Source organism: Nannobrachium achirus (assembly GCF_963921795.1).
Source record: "Nannobrachium achirus genome assembly, chromosome: 9".
NCBI classification, from domain to species: domain Eukaryota; kingdom Metazoa; phylum Chordata; class Actinopteri; order Myctophiformes; family Myctophidae; genus Nannobrachium; species Nannobrachium achirus.
Window position 1 is genome coordinate 44,458,687 of NC_137818.1, and position 25,958 is coordinate 44,484,644.

At 42.5% G+C, this 25,958-nt stretch overlaps 1 protein-coding gene across 1 annotated transcript in view; it reads left to right on the forward strand.

Moving 5' to 3' along the window:
• The window catches only part of ajap1 (adherens junctions associated protein 1), a gene marked incomplete at both ends in the record, with an annotated part of 65,383 nt that extends 51,589 nt beyond the window's left edge, over window positions 1-13,794 (forward strand). The window contains 3 exons of the mRNA XM_080733599.1: window positions 11,894-11,981; window positions 12,767-13,009; window positions 13,722-13,794. Coding sequence (XP_080589725.1) covers window positions 11,894-11,981; window positions 12,767-13,009; window positions 13,722-13,794 — 404 coding nt within the window. The remainder of the gene's footprint in view (window positions 1-11,893; window positions 11,982-12,766; window positions 13,010-13,721) is intronic.
• Between the last annotated feature and the right edge of the window lie 12,164 nt (window positions 13,795-25,958).

Here is a 25,958-nt window from a genome sequence, read left to right on the forward strand (position 1 = left end):
GCAAAATGTTGAATGCTTACCTGCTTGCTCGCTGAACTTTCCCCAGTGTTTCAAAAATAGACATCCCCAAAAATGTCCTTGTTGGCAAGCACATGTTTTTGCTAATACGTTTTTTATTGTTTTCCTCTCCTAGTGATGACAGCTAAAATGGTGCTCTATGGCAGCCAGAGCATTCTTAAGAGGAGAGCTCAGTGTGTGCATTACAAAACGGTGGGCACTGGGCAGCTTGTTTTGGAATTAAACTTGAGTTTTTACTCCTGGAAACAGATAGTTTCATGTGTGCTACCACAGCAACATGTTTTCAGTTGAACATGTTCATTCTTTGTGGCTGGCTGCTTGACACGTTTTTGGGAATGTTTCTTTTTGAGTCAAATGCACCTTCTCAGCGTAGCAACAAAGCCAGTGGTGTACATTTACCCATGTACTGTACTTAAGTACAATGCTAAGGTACTTTAACCTGAGTTGAGTATTTCCATTCTTCGATACTTCTACTATATCTCAGAGGCAAATATTTTTAATCCACTACAATTATTTGAAGACTTTAGTTATAATTTTTTTTGTTGCAGATTTATATTATTAATATAAACCCTGATTCTATTCTTAAGCTATTCAAAAATACCCGATCTACATATTATCTAGATCTAGTATTTTTTTTAAACAATTTGACACATTTTAAAATATTTAAAAATTTTAAATACTTTTTCATACTTTTGCTAGAGTCATTTTGAATGAAGGACTTTTACTTAAGCAACACATCTGAGTGCTTCCTCCACCAGTGAACGCGGCAGACACTGCTGTGAAGGTGAACACCTCCCATGGATGCGGTGACCGTGCAGCTCCACAGCTCTATTTGTTATGTCTCATTAGAGTCCAGGGCTCAGGTGCTTCCAGAGGTGTGTACATCCAGGACCCGCACTAAACGCACCGCGTGGCCGTAACTCACTGTGATTCACATTTCACACACGCACGCTGAAGCAATCTGTCACGAATGATCGTACATCATTATAATGTGTGTGCGTGCGCTCGTGTGCGTGCGCTTGTGTGCGCGCGCTTGCGCACGCGCGCGAGTGTGTGTTTGTGTGTGTGTGTGTGTGTGTGTGTGTGTGTGTGTGTGTGTGTGTGTGTGTGTGTGTGTGTGTGTGTGTGTGTGTGTGTGCATACAGCCCATTACAGTGTCCTTATGAGGTATTGATGTCCATACTGTAAGGTGAGATTTGTTTGTGATGGTACATAGCTCTTGTTGAACATGATCTTGCAGGCTCCTTTCACCATCAAGTGATATGTGATATGATATGATATGATATGATATGATATGATATGATATGATATGATATAGTACTTTATTTGTCTTGCGACACAGCAGCCATGTATGCAAAACATATATACAAACATTTGACACAAGGGAACAAAAAAACAAGACAGGTTTACATACATAAGGATAATATAGACAAGAGCAATGTCCACCGCTAAGCCTACCTATGGCCAAACTCTTGATTAAGCCTTAAAGTCGACTGATGGACAAAGGACCTTTTTAGTCTGACCTTATTGTATTCTGGAACACCGTATCTCCTTCCTGAAGGCAGCAACCTATATTCTCTATGCAACACATGGCTACTATTAGAGGTAATATTTCTTGCCAACCTTAGAATGCTGTTATCATGTAGTTGTATAGCCTCTGAAGTGAGATTAATTTGTGATTGTAGAACCTGTTGAACATTGTCTCTGGGTGTTCCGCTTGCACGCCCTCGTGCGTGCGCGTGTGTGTGTGTGTGTGCGTGCGTGTGTGTGTGCATGTCCTCCAGATGCTTACTGATTGTTCCTGGTGATTGTGGTGCTAGTAGCCCCACTACACCTGTCTCGTCACCAGGGCAGATGGAGCTGTCAGCCCCATTATGGATATGAGATGATGACTAAGTCCATGACGGGAAGAGATGCGGCTCATAACTCAGCACTGGTTAGATGACCTGGAAGTCACAGGGTTAAACACCAGCCGTGCTCTGGAGTAATAAGCAGAAAGAATTAGCCCCCACGGCCATGCCGACCGATGGTGAATATATAATGCAGACTTGACAGAAAAACCCATCAAATGTCCCCTTCAAAGTCAAGAAAGAGGGGTGAATTGATAACAGGAGGGGTGAAAGTGAAAGGTGATAATCTCTGCCCCAAAGGGTACACATGCAAAATGCATGGCGGCAGTGACAGTTGGCAAAGGAGGCATCGCAAGGGGTTAAACGAACAGCTGAGTAAATAAGTAAGACCGACAACCACTCCAGAGCAAAATGAGCACATGTAAAATGTATGCTAAGTGCTCAAGTGTGTATGGGATCTATTTTTAAACAAGCAAGTGAATAAAATTTCAGCGAACACCCAACTGCTATACATTGTGACCTGCTGTACGTGGGAGATGTTCTTGTAGAGGCGTAGAACGGAGCATTCTCAGCGGAGAGAGGGAGAGATAGAGAGTGAGAAGGAGAGACAGAGAGAAGCACTTTTCCCAGCGGTTACCATGGCAATCCAATAATCTCGCCGTTCCTCTCTATATTGACTCTCAATAAAGTGGGTAAGAAAAAAATGAATCTCCTTTCCTCCACCGTTAAATCTGGACTTAACACATTCAGAACGGGTACACATTGTGTATTATTATTTTGTGCTTTAACTATTGAAAAATAGCAGATATACAAGCTCACAGCGCGGCAACGAGTGCCGCGCTGCGAGCTTGTAGATCTGCTATTTTTGAACATTTTTGAATATTAGAATTTTGACCCGATTCTATAAGTGTCTTTAGGTTTTTTGAAAAACCTACTGTATGTTTCTATGTCAGCAATCTGGCTAGCCATCGTCAAAGAAAATGTCCTTTTCACATAACTGGAGCTCAGTTAGTCTGTTCTTGAGAGAATATTATGTCAGTGGTTCTCAAACCTTTTCATGTTAAGGACCCCCAAAATGATATTTATTTGGCCACGGACCCCCATCTCAAAATATCTAGTTCCAGGGACCCCCCAGAAGCAAAATTTGAGTTACAAACGTTAGCTTAAAAAAGACACATATTCAAAGATTTTCACACATTTTCACGACTTTTTCAAAAATAGCAGATCTACAAGCTCGCAGCCGCGCTGTGAGCTTGTATATCTGCTATTTTTCAATAGTTAAAGCATTCAATAATCCTCGGCCTAAACGGGTTAAATGCTGATGCCTGGCGACAGCCATGCAGAGTCAAGTCAATCAGTTTGCCTGATTTACAGGAAACTCAGCCAAGTAGAGACGGAGGGGCCTGGCAGAGAGGAGCAGATGCTGCCTCACTTTATTCTCAGCTCCTCAGCTCTCTTTCGTCATGGCTTGACACATCCGCCTGGAGGACGAACTGTGCAGATGTTGGCTGAGAATAATCTATTATTTGTCGATCAAAGCAGTACGTAGCACACTGCTTTGCTTTCATCACTTTTTTTAAGTGAAGTTTTAGGCTTTTTTGGAGCCTTTTTTTACTGTTTAATTAGCAGTGGTGAGTGACAGTATTGCCGGTAGAAAATGAAAGGGAGAATCAATGACTTGGAGAATGCATCGTGGTCCTGTCTAAAACCCTCAATAGTGCAAATTTGTGACAGGACGTATATAAAAATAGCCGTCGTCATCAACATGATTTGAATTTAGTTGCTCGTTTCCACTTTTTTTCTTGTTCTTTTTTTGCCTGTGAGTCTTGGCCACTAATGGAGACGGGCTTCAAGAGTACAAGTGTATCGTCTGGTAAGAGATGATATCATGGAACGAATTGTCTAAAAACCTCTACAGTACTGTCATTAGTTTGCCACCTTGACTGACTGGATTATGAAGCTAGCGATTACGCTTTGACAAGTTAAAAAGTCATATAGAATATGTGGCTTGTGCTGTCTGTCTCTCTCTCTCTCTCTCTCTCTCTCTCTCTCTCTAAAACGCTCTCAGCACCCACTTCTTCTGGAAGTGTTCAGATTGCCCAGTGACTCGGTGGAAATCAGCCTAGATTGACACTTTGACACTACCGTTAATTGGCAATCACTAGCCATCAGCAAGGCCACCTTTGACAGAAGCGCTCCCTTCTCTCTCTCTCTCTCTCTCTCTCTCTCTCTCTCTCTCGTGTTTGTGTGTGTGTGTGTGTGCGTGCGTGCGTGCGTGCGTGCGTGCGTGCGTGCGTGCGTGCGTGCGTGTGTGCGAGAGAGAGAGAAAGAAAAAGAGAGAGAGAGAGATGGTCTCTGGTCTCACTGGTTACATGTCTCCTTTCCGACATGTCTCCCCTCTATGGAAGTGTTGCCACTCAATAAGAAGTCAATGTCAGAGTGGCGACATGTCGGAATGGAGACATGTCCCTGGTCTCACTGCATGGCAGGTAGTCCTCACACTTCCCAGAGATGTGTAATGCATTACAAATGGACAGGTTCAATCCATTTGACCCTGTTAGACATTGTGTGCTTATAGATCGTTTTTTTTCTGGTGCATGAAGAAGCCATTATAAAAATGGTATATTTACAACTAAGTATTTCCAGTAGCCTATATCACTTGTACTTACACAGACCAGAGCTATAGTCTCCATTTCCGGCAAATCAGCTGAGCGTAATTTTCTTTTGTACACATTCCTCATTTGTTCACCACTGCCTTGAACTGTTATTAAGTTAATTTTGGCAGGAGGAAAAACAACTTAATTGCAGTTCCAGCTCTAATGGTATTAATAATGGTGGAAGGCAATTTAGAAGCGAGCAACAGGAGCTGTGATATGAAAGGACATTTACTCATGCATGCTAATTTTCATACAGCTCCAGGATGCATTATTTATGGCTTCAGTTGGTATAGCATCGAGCTTCAGTGCCTGTGACCTGGCTTAATGTTTTACCTGGTTTAGTTCCGAAATCTAACACCATTAACGTTTGGTCACTACGGTGTGATCGGGGTCAAGTGACCATTTTCATTTAAGCTAAGTTTATTGACCCCTCCTGACTTTTCTGTGCCAAATGCAGGGCAGCTCTCTATGGAGGTCTTATGAAAAGTAGATAGCACAAGAGATTTCATTAGTCCGCCATGCTTTCCTGTGTGACATATTCATCAGTGTCATAGCCATGGAGGTGGAAAACTCATTTATTTCTCTCTGGGAGTTTTGCTGGGGCTAAAATCCTGCTGGCACAGTGGCCAGAAGCTCTCTATCCCTCTTCTCCCCTCTCTTGTCAGTTTTTCTTTTTTTCTTTTTTTTATCCCTCTCGCACTCTCACATCCTTATGGCTAGTTTACACTCTGGTGTAAAACCTTGACTAAAATAAACAATTTCATTCTGTTATTTTTCCAGATAGACGCGGTTTCACTACAAAGTGTACATTAAAAGCTTTACTATATTTTCTGTTCCTCCTGTGGGATGCCAGTGAAATCAACCAAACAAACCCTACCCCGGCTCCCAGGGGTGTCGCACCAAATTCTGGGCTCTGGGTACTTTAGCTGTTGACAAATAGCACGTATACAAGCTCACAGCGCAGCACCGAGTGCCACGCTGCAAGCTTGTACTATAGATCTGCTATTTTTGAAAAATCGTGAACATTTGTGAAAGTCTTTGAATATTTCAAATCCTTCTAAGGTTTTTTGAAAAACCTATGTTTCTATGTCAGTGGTGCTTAAACTTCTTCATGTGAAGGACCCCAAAAATTATATGTATTTGTCCACGGACCCCCATCTCAAAATATTTAGTTCCAGGGATCCCCTAGAAGCAAAATTTGAGTTACAAATGTTTGCTTAAAAAATACATATATTCAAAGATTGGCACACATTTTCACAACTTAAAAAATAGCAGATTTACAAGCTCGCAGCGCAATAGCTAAAGTATAAAATAATTCCAGGCCCCTCCACCTTGGGCCCAAGTAACTCAGTCCCACTCCCCCCCCCCCCCCCTCATTGTGACGCCCCTGCAGCTCCTCTAAAGCAAGGTGACTGCCAGAGGTGATTTTTCAGCCCGGCTGCCAGAGCACAATGAGTCTGAGGCGACCGGGCCAAATGTTGCTCCTTCCACCTGGCAGTTGGAGTTGGGACACAGGCCCTGCCTCCTCTCACAGATCTGTCAGCCCATGTCATTAACTGACATATTATCTCTCCCACCACTCTAATGCTCTGCCACAAGAAATGAGTTTATAATGGACTAAAAGTTCGGAGTTTGCACGACTACACCGGTCTTTGTGAGCTTCATTTATTCTACACCCCCAACCCCACCCAAAAAAATTAAAATCCTTGCCCCGAGAATTGCCCGCCTTTCACACTGACACACATAAAATGCAACGTATTCTCAGCGGAGACGTCGGCTATTGATCAAGGTCAAGGGCGGGATGTATCATCCCTGAACTTGGAGAGATGTTAATTTATAAATCCACGCTTTCAACTTGCAGCCCTTATGCGAAGCTGGAGGGAGGGTGGGGATGTCAAATGACTCTCCTGATAAGTTAATTTGCTTTCGCGGCGGCAAGGGACCGAAAGTGTGAGGAACGGGCGTGGCTTCGGTGAGCCCACCATAGATATCATTAATCCAACACTGACCTGGCTCACCTCTGACGAAACCCCTGCCAGACTTGGGTTCATTATCCGAGTGCATACGCAGCGAGTCAGTCAGGGCTTGTCGGTGTCCTTTTTATTTATTTTTTTATAACAGCCTGCCACAGCTCATTTTGTGCCATCCCTAAGATAAATTGGCCCGGATCAGCGGCTAAGGCAGCTGGCTGATGGAGAAGTGAGATGTACGCGCGGGGCCCTTCCCTCCACATGTCACCTGCTGCTGCAGTGCGTACCTTCAATCCCACAGCGCATGTATCACTTCTCTCACCCACACACGTACCGTTACAATGTTGAGGTAATCCTGCGCGACAGACGTGCGCCGTGCCGAACGGCTGTTTGAGGATTACACTCCTTCGGCAAAAGTGGGGGATCAGCTCTCATGAGGGTTTAAACCCATTTAGGCCTAGAATTATTGAATGCTTTAACCAGTGAAAAATAGCAGATATACAAGCTCACAGCACGGCACCGAGTGCCGCGCTGCGAGCTTGTAGATCTGCTATTTTTGAAAATGTCATGAAAATGTGTGCAAATCTTTGACTATATGTATTTTCAAAGCGAACGTTTTTTAACTCAGATTTTGCTTCTGGGTGGTCCCTGGAACTAAATATTTTGAGATGGGGGTCCGTGGCCAAATGAATATCATTTTGGGGGTCCTTCACATGAAAAGGTTTGAGAACCACTGACATAGTAGTCTCTCAAGAACAGACTAACTGAGCTCCATTTCAGTGAAAAGGACCTTTTCTTTGACGATGGCCAGCCAGATTGCTGACATAGAAACATAGGTTTATCAAAAAGTCTTGGAAGGATTCAAAAGACACTTATAGAATCAAAATTCTAATTTTCACGATTTTTCAAAAATAGCAGATCTACAAGCTCTGTGAGCTTGTATATCTGCTATTTTTCAATAGTTAAAGCATAAAATAATGATACACAATATAGTGTACCCGTTCTGAATGGGTTAAACTAAAAAAAAAACAATGCAGTGTTTTGCTCTGTAGATTAGTCAGACGGAATAATGCAAGCAAGTGCATAAACATCTGCTTGTCCACATCTGTTGCAAAAGCAAGATCCCTCAAGTGGAAGCTCACTTGAAGAATATGTATTATCACAAGGCTTAAGTGCAACTGCTTTTGGGACCGTCAGCTGCTCCTATAAAATCTATGAACAGGTGCTTGCGTGGCTCTACTTGGCCTTGCTTTGACTGTAAAATCAGTATAACTTTTGGGTATTGGCTTGTTCTATAATCTATTGCAATACATGAATTATATTTTTGATCAGTTTAGGTGGGACCAAACTCCTACACTGGAATCCAGCATGATTCACTCTGTTCAGCGGACTTGATAAGCAATGTGGGGGGAAGTAAAGGTCTGCTGAACGCAGTGAATCAGTGTCAATTCCAGGCTGCCGAACGCCGCCCCTTCATAGTGATAGCTGATAGCGCCAAATTCATATCGTCTCTGTCAGGTAGAAACCTTGGATCTCCAAGTTTCAAATGTGAATGTTTTTTTTTGTTGTAAAGAAATCCCTGCTTCATCATCCAAGACTGTTGCACAAAACTAGTGAAAATAGCTTTGCGAGGCGTTGTTTGCTTGTAGATCGGCAATTTTCACTATTTTAAATCATTTTTAAAATGATGAATACAAAACGAACGGTTTTGGACATACAAGGTCGATATGCATAACACTTTAAGCACTTTTGTGTAGAACATTCAGTGCATAAACGTATTATCACCTGGTGGAATGCACCTCTCCCACTTGTTGAAACCAGTATTACTTCTGGGTAACAGCACCCACACAGGAATATGTGCATGGCAGTAAATATGGTGGCAAGGGAACATGAATCTGTGTTTTGCTTGCATCCTAAATCCTCCAAATATTATACTGATATATATCGTTGTTGTCGAGTGGAAACCTTATATGTCCAAAATCGTTCGTTTTGTATTAATCATTTTAAAAATGATTTAAAGCTGTACTGTGGAAGTTGCTCAACTAGTGGTCAGTAGCGGTAGACCACCGCGGCCGCCGCGAGCACCTCCGCCTCACCGATACGCATCCGTAGAGCCATCTCCCGTCATTTTTAGACCAGGATTGAGGGAGTAGCATGCAAGATTCCTTCACCAATGTAAACACAGTTGCTGAGGGAAGCTACTTCCTTTAGAGACAGCAAGACTCGCTGTGATTGGCCGGTGATGTATGATCTGCGCTGTGATTGGCCGGTAGTGTATCATGTGGGAGATGACATCATTTTGCCGGGAAATACAGCCCCTGTCACAGCTATGTAGAAAACATATAAAGAAAAGGCTTTTGGGGCTGAAATTAACGGAGTGGGGGTTTTAAAACTTTAGCGATTTAATAGTTAGGACAATTTTAAGATATGTTTTATAAAAAAAGTTACATAGTATAACTTTAAAATAGTGAAAATTGCCGATCTACAAGCAAACAACGCCTCGCAAAGCTATTTTCACTAGTTTTGTGCGACTGGATGATGAAGCAGGGCTTTCTTTACAACAAAAAAAAACATACACATTGGAAACTTGGAGATTCAAGGTACACTTTTGTATGAAGTAGGGCCATTGAACTTGAGCAAGTTTTTGAACCCTCGGCTGTTCCAGTTTTGAGGCTGGCTAATAGCAGAAGGCCATGCAGTCGCTGGCTGGCTGTCTCCTCTGAACAAAGGGAAAGCAGTGTGTTGCAGTAGAAATGTCCCCAGGTAGAGAGTGACAGCACTCAAGTGGTGTCTGGCTGCTCACAGTCCTGTCACTCCAGAGCTGGTGTGATATAACATTACTCAACTACTTTGCTTTTAACCAGCCAGCTACAGTACATCAGTGACCTTAGGATTAGGCTTAGGACATTGGCTCTCATCTTCTTATTTATTTGCTCCAGACCACTATTTTGAGTTTTGACCCATCCAACCAAGGATCGTCCCAACCCACCTCCATTAAAAAAATAAAAGAAAACTCACTCACTTCACTTCACTTCACTACTCACTTAATTCACTATTAATGAGTTAATTTCATCAAGTGTCCCGCTAGCCGTTCCCATTGGCCAAGCTTCGCAAGATGCGTTCCTGTGAAGCTTGGCCAATGAGACCCTGAGCCGTTTTGTGCCAAGATGTAGGCCATATCTAGGCCAGGTGTAGGCCACGCTTCAGCTGATTGATTGATTGATTGATTGATTGAAGACTTTATTAGAAGTTTGCATAGGAAAAGGTAGTTTCATGACGGTACAGTTCACTGGTACAAGGTCTACTAAAAGGAGATCCATGAAAAGACTAAGCTTATTTCCACTGGAAACCATTAAAGTATCTCATATAACATTGAATGACAGACAAATAGAACACATTACTATGCAGTAGATATGTAAAGAAAAACAAAAAAAGAAAACAGTAAGTCTAAACAAACAGTATATACAAAGAAAGGGCAGGGGAGGGTAGGGTTGGGCTAGGTTAGTTTTTTTTACCAGTTGCGAACGGCTGCTGCCTGTAAGTGGTTTTTCAGGGCAATTTTAAAGGATGCTAGTGATCCACACTCCTTTATGGCCTTCGGTAAGGCTTTCCACATTTTGGTGGTATAGCAGAAAAACGAGTTTGACCCTTTGTTGGTTTTGACTCTGGGTTGGAAGTGATCTGTAGCGCTGCCTCTGGTGTTGTAATTATGGACATCCTTAATGTTTATAAAGTATTTTAACTTAACATAAGTAAGCTCTGGCGTCTTAAGTTTGTTTACCCCCCGTTGAGTGCCACAGCATAACGCTCACAGACGTCTTACCTGGTTACCATGGTAACCGATAGCCCCCGCGCTGCGGCGGCCGCTAGTGAGTGAAAAAACTCAATATCCCAGAATGCCTCGCGAAAGCTTCCTCTTTTACTTCCATTCTAACTGGCTGTAGTAAAATGGCCTTTTCTCCATTTGTTTTCCCACATCGCTCGTTTGGTCAAAACGGCCCCATTTAGTATGGACCACAGACACACACACACACACACACACACACACACACACACACACACACACACACACACACACACCGACACACACACCGACCCAACACACACACCGACACACACAAAATGACATGTCCAAAATAGGGAAGTGGTGAAAGAAAGCAAGAGAGAGAGAGAGAGAGAGAGAGAGAGAGAGAGAGAGAGAGAGAGAGAGAGAGAGAGAGAGAGAGAGAGAGAGAGAGAGAGAGAGAGAGAGAGAGAGAGAGAGAGACAGACAGACAGACAGACAGACAGACAGACAGACAGACAGACAGACAGACGAGAGAGAGAGACAGACAGACAGACAGACAGACAGACAGACAGACAGACAGACAGACAGACAGACAGACAGACAGACAGACAGAAAGCCCAAAAAACGTCTGTGACTAAAATATGGCACGGTTGAAAGATTCATCCAATTCAGATACCTTTCATTTTGGAATGCCAAGTCAGTCAGATAAAATAGGCTTTCAAATCCTGTGAATGACCTCATTTCACTTTCACAGTCGAATAGCTCTGCCGGTGTCGATCTCTATTAGAACTGTATAAAAGCTACAAAGACTGGGATCCTTCAGTACATTGAGGTGCACTGGAAGACTCAGCCAGAGCATTAATCACATAATCACGATCCATACCTCCTCTGTCAGGGGCGTCAATTGGGTATGGCAGGGGTATGCAGCTGCCATACCCTGGGTCCAGGGGGGAGAATACAAGTTACTTTAAAATATAAATCCATGAATGTCTCTTTGTCTATCTGTGCTGCTTATGTTGTTAAATTACAGTAAAATAACTACAAATGCAAAATTTAACAAGGTATTATAATTATATTCTCCACACTTTTATTCTCCCCATCTTGACAGAATAGTATATTCCCAGGTTCCGCAGGTCAGCTGCACAGGTGCAATTCATTATTGTTAATTGTGGCACGTTGGCGCGCGTGCAAGACACCAGTCATGTTGCCATACCTTACCTTTTTCTGAACTGACGCCACTGCCTCCTCTGTGCTTTAGCTCTCCGACCTCTCTACAAGATCCTTTCCTACTTATAAAATCAAACAAATGCTGCAAAAATAATTACTGCAAAATACAGACCTAGTACATATCGCACAGTATGGTCATCATTTTTACATTTGTACAACTACTGTATGAATTCAAATAACGATTTGGGGTTTACTTCCCTTTCAACGGGTGAAAGTAAGTTTTAGATGTAAGTGAAAAGTAAGTGTTTCAAGCCTGTCTTCCACTACTGTGGGCACAGTTCAACCAGGCTGCCCGTGATCCTTGCACAGTTCTATGACATGATGTTACATCCTTCATTTGCCCTCTCTCCCTCTCTCTCTCTCTCTCTTTCTCTCTCTCTGCAGGTTTGGCAATTCACCAGATAATCACAATCACTGTGTCTCTCATCATGGTTATCGCAGCCTTGATCACAACTCTAGTCCTTAAAAACTGGTAGGAAAGATTCCTTACCTTACTATCAATTTTGTAATTAAAGGGGAACGAAACCGTAGGCAAGTTTTGTGAGATTGCAGAAGACGTGTGTGCCAAAGATTTGATTGTGTCAAATGCCAGGCTGATATTTTGTCAACCTCTACAAAGTGTCTTGAGATAACTTGTTTGACGATGATGATTTGGCAGAATATAAATAAAACTGATTCATATTGTCAACAAATAATTTTTAATGTTTTAATGACAGCAAACTCACAAAATGGGCACAAACGTGGTCTAGGTGGTTCTCAACCTTTTCAGGCCGCGACCCACAAAACAATCTTATTTTAACTTGGGACCCCCCACCCTGGCGAGCACTAAGAGTTGAGGCATTACATTTTGCTCACAACGCCGAGGCGTTGTGAGCATGTAGATCGGCTATTTTCACAATTTCTGCCTCTAATATTTGCCATTTGGCCAATGTAAATTTTTTGAGATATTAAAAAGTCCTTAAATTGTCACCTTAGAAATGTGCATATACCCTCCATACATTTAAAGTTATGTTGGTTTGTTTACTGTTGAGAGAGAAAACAGTGTTGCACATTAAGTCTATCATATGGGGACCCCCCAAAATAATTTGGGGACCCCCCTGGGTGGTCCCGACCCACAGGTTGAGAACCACAGGTCTAGGGTTTTCGAGTCCCCTTTTAAACCTTGTGCTGCCTTGCATGGTGCCAGGACGACATGCCCTGCAGGTGGCAAGGTACGATTTTATGTTTGTTTCTTGTCTTTGGTGCGTGTTTTTGTAGCTGTGCACAGTCGGCGAGTGGCCGTCACAATAGCCATCAGCGCAAGATCCACCAGCAGGAGGAGAGCTGCCAGAACCTGACAGACTTCACGCCTGCCCGCGTTCCCAGCAAGGTGGACATCTTCACTGCCTACAATGACAGCCTGCAGTGCTCGCACGAGTGCGTGCGGACCGCCGTCCCCATCTATACGGATGAGATGATCCAGCAGACACCTGTCTACAAAACAGCTTATAACGGAAATAGGTAAACTGCGTTAGCCCATTAGGCCGATTCTACGTTCTAATGTCTGCTAAATCTTTCTAAGGTTTTTTGAAAAACCTATGTTTCTATGATCAGTGGTAATCAAAGTTTTTCATGTCAAGGACCCCCAAAATGATATGTATTTGGCCACGGAGCCCAATTTCTGAATATGTTGTTCCAGGGACCCCCAGATGCAAAGAATCCAACATTTTTCATGTTAAAAAAATAAAAAATAAACAGATACACAAGCTCATAGCTATGAGCTTGTATATTTTTGAATAGCTAAAGTATAAAATAATGTTTAAAGTGACACAGATGCTTTCCAGGTCTAATGGGTTAATATGGGGAGGCACAGTGCCCCAAGACTTTATCCACATGAACTCCATAGTGTCCCATTTTAAATATAGCAGATCTACAAGCTATACATATTTATGGATCAAATGTAGCTATTAGTCACAAGCAATTGTTAATACTTTTCATTGGTTGGATAACCACAGGCATACCTTTTGGGGGACATGTCATTATAGACAAAATGGTCAATGTAAAAAGAAGTGAAGATAGCATATTATATATATCGTAAGTATGAATAGGGAATACACTACATTTATGAACACATTTTAAATTGGAGATTTTTTCCTAACAGAGTATCCTCTATTACAGTATGATCTAGGCTTTTAGCATAGCATGTCTTTACACAATGCTCTCTATTCCACAGACCTTCTCCCACTGAAAGGCAACTGATCCCTGTAGCCTTCGTGTCAGAGAAATGGTTCGAGATCTCCTGCTGACCGGCTGAAGGCTTCGCTCACTAGGCTGTGGGCGGAAAAGACTTCCTGAATTCATGCTCTGGTGGGTAGTGTGCCACTTTCTCCCTCTGCAAATCACCATGTGAGCCATTGCCACCTAAATCCCTGCAGTGACGCTGCCCCAGTTTGGGAATAGAAGGGAGCTTGGCATATGTTTGTTATTTCTGCCATGATTATGTATTATTGCATCTTCCGTGCTGTGTTGCAATATGATGGAGAGCATTTAGGCCCAATTCCTTGCAGTACCACTAAGGTTCATTACCCAAGTGATGAGGCAATTCCGCATTCCTGTGTTTATAAGATGTCTACAGGCAGTGCACGTTATGAGAAATAACATCACGGATACTTAGATTGCCACCATCATTCGTGCAGCAATGTAATATCGCTTTGAGCATTTCGATAGGTAAAGGGGCACTTTCACTTGACTTTCACTGTGTTTTTATGCACGGTTGATATATGCTAGAGCGGGCCCCATTTGAAATTCAAAGCGTGAAAGTTAAACACATGCTCCGGCCCCACAGTGTGGCTGGAAGCCCAGAGGGAAGCACAAAGTCTGCTATTGACCCAGATTTTTTAAAGGAATAGAATGGCTGCGAGGTAGCACGCTGCGAGGACAGCGCCAAACCATCGTCTGGACACACATTAGTCTCAGTCAGCCCAGCACTCCACAGTCTGCTCTGCTCTTAGAAGACAAAGAGACACAATTATTATGAACGGCGTACCTGCACAGTAAAACCCTGAAGGTTACTTTAACTCAGTCTGTGAAAATGGATCCTTGCGGGCCCATGCTAACAGAGACTGAATTAACCCTCAAGAATCCTTTCAGATTATCAAGCTCACAACGCATTGTGGTGGAATGCGTTGAGAGCTTGAAGATTGTTTAAGCGGGTAACCACTCAAGCCCCAACATCCCTATTCTCAGGAGAACATTCACTGAAAATATCAGATCTACAAGCTCACAATGAGTTGCAATGTGATACAGTGTGAGCTTATAGATGGGATACAACTCGGTTACAACTCAGGTCTGTTTCACTAAGACCAGATGGTTTAAGTGGTTAAATTATGTGAGCCAGCTCCATGCATCCTTTGCAAACAGTGATCATTTGTTTTTCTTTCAATCAGCCGATCATAATGAGGAGTAATGCTGATATATATTATTATTAAAATAATAATATTATTATATTATTATTTCTGTTCTCCACAGGATCCCATCAGATAGCAAGAAACAACAACAAAAAACAGCCAATTTTGTAAAATAGCGGGATCACTCTTGGGACATCGGTGAAGATATTTATTTTTGTAGAAATGTTCACAAAGCAGAGGAGCCACAGCGTCGCCACTCCATGTTTCCAGGGACATGTAGTCAATTAGATATAGAGTATACAATATACTTATATTTACGGGGTGTGTTGGGACAAGACTGTGGATGCCACTGATGTCCTCAAGAGGAAAACATTGGGACATTTGACATTTGATGGAAGAGATCCGAGGAGCTACTGTCTGTCGGGGAGGAACTGTATTTCCAGAACAATGTGCCAATAATGCCGCTATGTGCCACAACATGTACAGAAGGGACGTTTGAAGAAACAGCCGATGGACAAAAGACAGAGTGCTATATTAACCCTGTATCAACTCCATTGTGTTTTTAAATGAAAAGTGAACAAACGAAAAACAAAAGAACTGCTACAAAAGTATTTGACAATGTTTTAACATAGTTTTAAGAATTGTGTTGCAAAAAAAGAAAATCCCAAAAATATATTTATTCTACACGGAGCACTATTATTGGAGAGGGGAGAAGTGAAGTGAAGGAACGGTATATGCTTTATGGAACACGTTAATTTGAAGATTTTCTTTTTACCCCAACCCTGTTTTAAAAGAGCAGAGCATTTCTTTTTAAATATATATACAGAAAATATGTTTCAAGGTTGATCACCGCTCAAACAGTGTGGATCGCGAGTAGCTGCCTTTCAGAACTGTTAATTAACTTCTCCTTTCGAAGCCAATCTTAAAAAAACTGCTAAAAGTTTTGCAGTGTTTGACTTACGTGTTCGAAAACTTTTTGGAAACAGTTTGCACCGACCCGATTCCAAGGAGAGTACCTATCATGATCTGCGGAGTGTGATTGATTTGCCTCAGTAGAGAAAACGATCTCAGAGATGCCAGTACAGCACTATTAGGCTACACATGTCGGCAGTAAATTCCTCTCTTTGTTGTGCGAGGATGGCACAGGTATTTCAGGTCGATCTAGGTCTCTCATTTTATTTTTTCAGCAACACTTTGTTATAAGTTACAGTGATTAGTTATGATTCTGATGTAGCTGCATCGCTACAAGGAGATGAATAGATTCAAATTAGAAGTTTGGATCCAAATTATTCATGCTTTGCATAAATGGAAAAAGAGGGTGAGAAATGAATTTCTCCACCCAACTCACAGACTGCAAACGTCTATCTCCACCCAGCTCATAGATCGCTGTACTCACGGTAAATTAGTTTTCTAACTTTAAGAGTTATAGTTATAAAAGAAAGTATATTTAACAGACTGGAAGAATGTGAGGCAATTAGTCACAGACAGGAAATAGATACCCTCTCAATTATTAAATGGCAATGAACAAGAACCTGTGATGGAAGAGTCTAAAAGGTGTCGCTCCGGTCCAAAGCTATTTGCACCAAGTTCTATGAATACAGGCTGCAATTGCAACCATTTACACATTCTCTCATCAGATCTGTGGCCAGCCCAAAGGACATTTCAATGTTTAGTTCCATGAGATACTACAGTCTCAAGATTTATAGTGTATCAGGTAAATGCCTGTAGTAACGCTGAGCTGTTAGAGGTTGGATACAAATTAGGTTCTGTTCTTTATGTGGAGAGAGAGGCACATTGTGAGATGTTGGCAAGCTTTTTCATCCCAAAAGACCTTCTACTACAGTATGAGCCATGAGTCTTTTTTTCCCCTTTTCTCGCTCCCATACAAAAAAGCCAAGAAATATAATCAGTGCAACACTGAGGCAAGGGGATTAAGAGCAAGCCAATAATGCAGCAGACAAATTGGGCAAAAACTACAGTATCTCTGACCTCCAGGTTAAGGAATTAACCTTGCCAAGCGCAGAAGACGACTCCTGAGAGCGCTCTAGCACCAAAAGTCATTTTTAAGATCATCCTTGCCGAAAGCGCAGGAAAGAAAGATTCCCTTTGTGCTACAGTGCGAAGCTTTTGGGAGAGCCAGTTATAAATCTGCCTTCTGGTCGTGCCGAGTTTGTTTTAAAGCACAAACGCGATTCTCATTGTAAATGTTCTTATTTTCTGGGTGCGGACAGCAATATGTACAGATCAAATGAATGATGGGTTTATAGCCTTTTGTGGGCGGACAGGACTCCAATAATTCACTTAAGTGGTTTCAGGCTTGTGCTCCTCTGTGCCGTTGGGTTTACAAAAGGTGGATAAGAAATTGTCCAGTTTGTGAAGTTCTGAGAGCAGTATATTTGTATACTGTATGTTAGCCATTCATGAGTAGATAAGCTGGACTGGCATCAACACTGTGGTGCAAAATGACGGCTTTTGCCCCCTCACACACAACAAGAACACAGCAACATCCTGAGTATTAATTTAACCCTGAAAGTGTAAAGAATGGACCCTTACAGATCGCTTTTTTTTGCTAAATGAACACTCAGGATTTTACTGTGCGACTCTCATGAATGACAATGCCAATTCAGCCTAAAGCGCGTTTTGGGTATTGGAATTTACTTATTCAACATAACATATATTTTTTGAATGAATAGTGTTATCTTAATAGAGGGTTATGAAAACAACTGTAAATGATACACGTGTAAATGTATTTTCTATATATTTACTTCTATTTGTGTACAGGTGTGTTCTATTTTTCAAGGCCTTCCCCCTGTTTTTGGGAAAGGTTTTGGCTAGGTCGGGGATAGTGTCTCTGTTTACATGTGTAACTATGATATTTCCTTCATAACACAAAACGAAACCTTATTGTTCCAAGCTTCCTACCTGCACTTTGAAGCAGTACTTGTATTATATTTTTTAGCAAAATCAGTACTATACTTTAGTAGAGGCTGCAATAGCTCACACACGGGGTGGTTTCTTGTTGGAATGTAATGCAGGTGACGCCTGATTAATACTTCGTCGCATGACCATGTCCCTCCCCGAAAATAGCCAATCCACAAGCATAGAGCTTGTAGATCTGCTATTTTCGGTGAGCAACATGGTCGTACAATGGACTATAAATCAAGCATTAAGCATAGGTTGACATGTGAGTGCTGCTGAGTTCAGGGTTGTAGGGGGATGATGACATGCTGTTCTCAAAAATGAACATGATTTTCACACAAATTCTCCCCTTAATTTGTCACGTTAATATTTAAAAAAGTAAATACTAAAGTAGCTAACGACAAATAATAAGTTTGATTTACATGACTGATTTGCTTTCATCAACACAGTATCACGTATCAACAGTATCACGTTGTTTTCTTCTTAAATGACAGGGAGGCTTAGCAACATCTAAAAGGTCAGGTGAGAGCTAAACTTGTTGAAGAAGAGTAACTCCTAAACCCCTTTTTGATGGCGTCGATTGATGAAACATTTCAACCAAATCAAAATGCTTGGCAACACACCAGTATCAAAGGTACATACGAGAATTTTGAAAGAATTTACCAACATTTCGATTTTTCCAATTAAAAAAAGGAAAGAATGTATGTGGAAGTTAACTGTTACGGTATGTGCTTATTAATGAGTCATTTTGATGATATGTCATCAAGTACTTCCTTTCAACACACAAACGTTTCCAAAATTTTACATTGTCGGCTTGTGCAATCTGTGAGACACAGTCCATAGTTCCACTCATAACCGACTTGATTTCATGATACGCACTGTTTTACCATAGGAGGTATTGGGTCAGTTGCCAATTTTCTGTACTTGACAGCTCATGGCCTACTTTACGACTGTGTAATATAACTGTGACCCTACTCCAAATCCTTTCAGATTTTATACCAGGACAAAAAGCATATAATGAGACGGATATCTTAATCTTACAGAACTCCTGAACTCTTCACAGTCTGAACACTTGTTGCCCATAAGTGGTTCCAAAAGCATTCAGATGGGATTGTTGAAGCATAGGGTCGATTCATACTCCACTTTTAGCGCCTAATTTATTTCGGTTCAGCTCTGTCTAAACTATGATATGGCGTCATTCGGAGTCGAATTAATGACGTTACCCAGCCCCCCCCGGCCCCCACCCCCCACCCCCCATCCTCTGAATGACGCCATATCATAGTTTAGACAGAGCCGAACCGAAATAAATTAGGCTCTAAAAGTGGAGTATGAATCGGCCCCTAGAGTATGTTGATATTTTGAGTTTTAGACAGTTATCTTTCTTCGCCACACACTGTAGAGACAACATGCAGGGAACAAACAGTATTTGTAATCTGTTTCTATCAAATGGCTTGCCTTTTGAAAATAAGTTCTGATGGATTTATCCTTCAGTTCCTCTAAAAATGGCTTGCCTTTTGAAGGGACACAGCTATTGGCAAGCTAGCTCATTTGGGATTCCTAAAGGACATTTTAAAAGGGGGGACTACAGGTAACTGCCAAAATAGAAGTGGTAAACGCTACGTTGGGGGGAAAAAGACAATAAACAATAAAAAGTTGAAAATTTTTCCTGGCATGGTTTGACCTGCTATAAATACGTGATGGCCACCCTCATCCTAAATGAACCACTTAAAACTATATCCAGTACTTTGGTTTATGGCAAATAGGGAAAATAGCTGACCTAGAAGCTCAAGCAACAAGCTACAAATACATTTAAAAAAAGTAGAAAATTTGCCCAAAGGCAAGGTTAATGTGGTTGAAGCAGTCAAGACTGAGCCTCATTTCTATACTGCGTCATACGAATGAGTTGCTCACCGAAAATAATTGACTTATGTTGAGTTTTTGTCGAGCAATGGCACGGTCATGCGATTAAGTAAAAATCTGCGATAAGGCTGCTTCTATCTTGTCTGGTACCTGTAGAGAAGAAAGAAATCTGAGACAGACACCAAAGACCTGACTGTGACATGCCTTTTTCATCCCCCCAGTTCATGTTTTTCTACCAACATCAAAATAAGGGCTTTTGTTCTTGTTTGCCTGTCTAAATATAGATTGAAACATACATGTTTCAGGGCATCATACTTTTTCCCTTCCCCCCCTCCCTCATATACCATCCAATGAAACCAGAACGAAAACAGAAGCAAGGGATCAATGTGTCTGGGCGCTCTGGTTAATCATGGCCTCTGGGCGTCTCACTTTAAAAAGTGACACTAATCATTACCAAGACCCGGCTTCATTATCATAATGACGTTTGGAAGTAGCCTTAACCCACAGCAAAATTAGATTAATTTGAAAAGGAATTAAATTGTACCTCGTTCGTTGTAAAACCTAAGAAGCGAGTGTGCTTTTGCAATGTCCAACCTGAGAGAACCATGCATTTAATTCGTTGTGAAAAACACAAGTTGAAATGAGGAGCTTCATCTTTAAGGGCGTATAGACTGATACCATGTCGCTATATCCATCCATTTGTTATAAAACTGTTGAGTTAAACACCGCTTCCAACCCGTCTCAGAATAATTCATGTGCTGTGCGCTTAAACAGTGGAGCGACTGGCATCTCCCTTTGGGTCATGTTTTTGCTGACAGTGCTTATCGATATGGTACAATTTGCTCGAACCGATGATTCTTTGGTCCGTGTATCACAATTCCCCCGCGACCACATTTTGGTGACAGGGGAGCAGCTGTGTGACCTAAATCTGCCTATGTGGCATGTCGTTGGCCACTGCACAGGGGACCTCAGATGGGAGTGCAGCCCTAGAAAGATTGACACCATATTGATGTTTCAGATCGCTGGACTGCAATGATCCCCAAGCAGGGACATGCTGGGCCCCTGATTCAGCCCGGGAAAAAGAGTTGTAGAGGCCCTCATTGCGCGCTATAGAGAGAGATCTCTCTCTATAGCGCTGCTGCTATACTCAAAGATTTGCCATTTCAGATCATGACAAGTGACAAGCCAGTGGGCCAATTACATGAGTTATATTTTGTTGTCGGGTGGAAACCTTGTATGTCCAAAACCGTTTGTTTTGTTATTATCATTTTTAAAAATGATTTAAACTAGTGAAAACAGCCGATCTACAAGCACACAACGCCTCGCACCGCGAGGCGTTGTGTGCTTGTAGATCAGCTGTTTTCACTACTTTTGTGCAACGGCCTTGTATGATGAAGCAGGGCTTTGCTTTGCGAAAAAATGTATACATTTGAAACTTGGAGATACAAGGTTTCTGTCCGACAGTGACGATTTACTTTGTTGGCCGCCCAGCCCCCAAAATGGAACGAAGGCCTACATTTAATTTTTTCATTTTTTCCTAATGGCCGGCCTGGACCGGCCGGGAATGAACCGGCCGTTTGGGAGTTGTCCCGCTTTTCCCAATGGCCAGCACGTCCCTGGTCCCCAAGCACCCCCCCCCAACCCCCCGACCCTGACAGGTTGTCAAAATCGAAAGGTATGCACGTTGAGTCAGTGACTGACATAAGAGGCATGTCACGTGTGCAAGTTATACAAGAAAATAAGAAATTCCTTTAGGGTCATTTTGAAGGCGGTTCAATATCAATATCAGATGGGATGTTTTTTTTTTTATTAATGCTCTTGTTGTCACATCACACACGGGGGCACACAAAAGGGTTCTTTCATCAAAATTGACTTTCAACAATCACAGTCCTATTCCACAGAAAAGTGAATTGAGTGTCGTTGCCATATAAATGAAGAATTTGTACTTTGTGACTCTTTAACTTTTTATATTTGTGTTTAATATATCAATGAGTACCTCTGTTACTTTTATATATCACATGCATATAGTGCACACACAAACACGCGCACAGACACGCACACACACACAAACACACACACATACATGTACACAAAGGGACTCCCAGTCAGTCTCAGTGACGGCTAAGTGTTGTACAATTTTTATTTTGTGTCTTATGAGCCACATCTCTCTTCCTTTTGTAGGTATTGGTAAACGTTTCAATTTCCAGGTGATTTTGATTTGGTTACTCTTGTACTAAGCTCTGTATTTGCAAGCACTGTAAATGCGATTCTCATTGGATTCGTCCTCTGTACATTTAGTACTCTGATGTTGCTATTAATAAAATGTAAAACAACACAGGCTTGTCCTGGGGAGTTTGTTATAATGACTGTGGTTGAGCACAAAAATAAACTCTTTGAATATGAATTTAAGCTTGCCTCCTTATGCATTTTTATCAGGTCAAATCAAATCAAATAGCTTATGCTCATTTCATTAAAGCTGTGGTAGAGGATTAACCACATTTACCCTGGTGTACCTATTTTTGCATACGTTTTTTAAATGCAAAGAATTAGAAATGCATTATGTATACATAAGGTATATTGGATGGGGGGGGATTCAACATTTTCAGAAAATGTTTTTCTGAAGTTCCACAAATAGTCGGTCTGCAAGCTGACGGCCGGGCTACACCAAGCTGTTTTGCGCGCGTCAGTGCGTATGCGTGCGTACAGTATGCGCGTCGTGCACGCGTATGCGCGTTTTGGATAGATCCAATGTATATCAATTCAGCCGGCTACACCAGGCGTACGGATAGCGCAAACCACGGATACGCATTCCCTAAAAATAAGATCGGTTCTATTTTTTAAGTACGCGTATGCGTTTTGTACACAGACTATCTGGTCTTCCTCGCATATACTCCCTCCTTGGTGTAGCCTGGAGCGTTAACGCACACGCGAGCGTCTTCACGGACAGTATGCGCGCATTTTTTGGTGTAGTCCGGCCGTTAGAATGTGTCTCATCACAACACATTATGAGCTTGTAGGTGAGTTAGTTTTGCTATACGGAGAAGTATAGAGCTTAATTAACGAAACACCCCAGGGAATTGTAATACAATCTTTCATGGGGTTCATGCTGTATGCTCTGTGTTTCTACTTACCTTCCGTCCTTCACTCTCCACTTCCACATTCCACCTACACTCACTCACTCACTCACGCATCCATTCTCACAATTGTCTTGTGCATGGTTCTTGCTGCAGTTCGTAAACACCAGGCATGTGCACACAAATCAAAGGGGGCTTGAGCCCCTGCCCTTTTACTCATCTGTAAAAAGTGCCCTCTCCAGACCATGAAAGCAGCAAATGCCCTCTTTCCATACCTGAAGGCATTCAAGAGAATTGCCTTGTCCAAACTCTCCTGAACTTGAATGCAGCATCTTATGTTGAAAGAATTTCCTTCTCTGTGTAGAAATCCATGCCGTATCTCCAGTATTGACTTGATTATGTTTAGTTCAGTGTGGTATCCAGCACCGAAAATAGCCAATGCGAGCTTGGAGGTCTGTTATTTTCGATATTTTCACCAAAAGGCCCTTTTAGAAATCTCAGCCCCTGCCTCTCTAACATTCTCTGCACGTCCCTGGTAAACACTGAAACAATGCAACAACACTGTAGAAAGAATGTCCACTGGAGAATGCCTGCTGTGGACATTAACTCTGACCCACCAGTCTACTGACCATGTAATCACAGCATCCTGAGTCCAAACCGGCCTTAGGCTCTGTGCTGCATCATCATCATCATCATCATCATCGTCGCCTCTCCCTCTCTCTATTGTTCGGGAATGTGTACAGGCTTACAAACACGGCTTACTGTATCTATATGATACATCATACTATAATCCAGTGAACATCATTAGGGCAAATGGCTGTAGCAAATCATAGACACCATTAGACCATTTTGCAGCTCCAGTACACAAACTATACTACTGTCTACTAACTGTCTATGGATAAAATGACCCAAAATGGTACGGCCATGTACAGAGCTGGATGGTATCTAGGCAATTTACTTAATTATGTGAAATGTATTACACTCTATTACTCCCCGGTCCCCATGCAAAGCAGTGAAGCATTAATAATGGCATTGATTAAAGCTTTGTGGGCTCTGCCAACGCTTGTTTTAGATTTCTCAGGTTGAGTGATTTATGCATTTTAACTGGTGTAACCAGATTAAAGGGACGCCTCTCAAATCACGCTGGGTGGCGTTGCGACAGAAATCAGTATAGCACTTAACTCTAATTACTGGTCTTGTTGGCGAGAGTACTGCCTTGCTTCTGCCCTCTTTAGCAGTTCTGGGAATTGGAGGAGGAATATTTCCATAGACTGTAAAAAAATATGGACGGTGTTAAGCCACTGGTTTCTATGCTGCGAAAATGACGTTTTTTTTGTCCCTTGTACGGGTGCCGCCATCATTGTAGAAATCAACGTTCGTTGGTAGAAATGGTACCATCTCGAATGCTATTGGCTGCGCCAACGGTCACATGCAACCGCAGGGAGAATGTGGTGTTGAGCTTGCAAAATAAAGCACACGAAGAAGAACCATCACAAGCCTCTCCTACAGCATACCCTGCTTTAACATCAAATATAATAACAAATATTGGCCATATTTTCAGAAAACGCATATCATGGTGATTGAAACGAGGCTTTAAACTAGCGACGGGAACCATAAAGTACTTATGAAAATGTTTATTAAGGTAAGAAAATCAAATGTAAATGTTCGGGGGAATAGAATGGAATCATATGGAGAACATGTTGCTTCTGGTGCCAGAACAGCGCAACTAGCGGCCAATCATAGGAACTTTTCAGTTCTGTGTTGCTTCATTTTAAATCCTGACAACTACCCCCCTGAATATTTCACATGGAAAAAAGGTCAATTCCTCCATGGAGTCGGCTACATATCCCATTGCAATTTAAAACTTCTCATCTGATATTGAACACCCCCTGTCTATTGACAAGGCCTCCCTCTCTTGTTTGCCCTGTCTCTGTCATAGGTCTTGACCTTTCCTTTCGGTGTCTCTCTGCGCCTCTCTTTCTCTCTCTCTGTCTCTCTCTGTTTCATATTTTTGAGATCACCTGGAGATACGGTTCTCTTCTCCTGTCTTTTGACGGATCGGTGCAGGCAGGGCGAGCCTGGCTGCTCGTCTGCACCCCGTAGCTGCATGGGCCTGTCCGCGGGGAGGCCTGCCAGGCAGCATTAGCATGAGCCCAGGCCAGATCAGGCCTCAGCGCCTTTGACAGGACCCATGAGCCCCCTCGCGCCTCATACATTAAACAGAATTATGCAGCCCCGCACAGACGGGCCCGATCAATGGGGGTGGACGGTCCATGCCAACAGCTGCCAGGGAGACGCTTTAGTGTGGCGAGATAAAGCACCCGCCGCAACCCGCGCCCATCAAATGCAACGCCACTGCCAAGCCGGGACAGCACAGTCGAAGTTGATTAGCTCGCTGGCTGTCGTGGCGAGGGGGGGAACGCCCGTCCCACTTGTGACTGTCAGACGGGACGGAGGGGGTTCCAAGGGGATGGGGAATTAACTTGGAAGTGTGCATAGAGAGCTTACCTAAGCTTCCCTCTCACATGTACACACACACACACACACACACACACACACACACACACACACACACACACACACACACACACACACACACACACACACACACACACACACACACACAGATACCAAGGGAGCGGTAACAGGATGCCTAAGACAGCTTGGGCTGGCGTAGATTAGTATGGAAGTGAGTATTGCAGTACCCTGTCCAAATTCAGTAGCGCAGGGGCCTGGAAAAAATCCCGTCTTCTTGGCAGAGACACCCCAATACCTCACACTGGCTACCTCGGGGATAAAACTCTGTTCATGTTCTGTTTGCTCCAGCCAGAGCTAGGTATTGAAATTAGGAAACTTTTGTTATTTTGTAGATTTGGGAAATTTGGTGGAATCAAGTTTAATTGCACTTTCTATGCCTAAAATGACATGCCGAAAATAGGGACGGCGGGATTAATGTGGTTCAGCCCCACCACCACACACCGATGAGAATGGATTTCACACAGGCCTGACAGCAAGATGAGGAACACTCTGGAACACCGGCAGACACCTATGACGAGAGATTCTGCCAACCTGCTGTGAAAAACCCTTTGTGCCTTCTTGTGCCGCTCACCCTCCAAGTGACAAAACACATTGAGGCGATAGACTTATCTATGTCTGGCACTGAGGGTGACGCGTTGAGACAGCCATGGTGCACAAGTGAATAATTTTCCT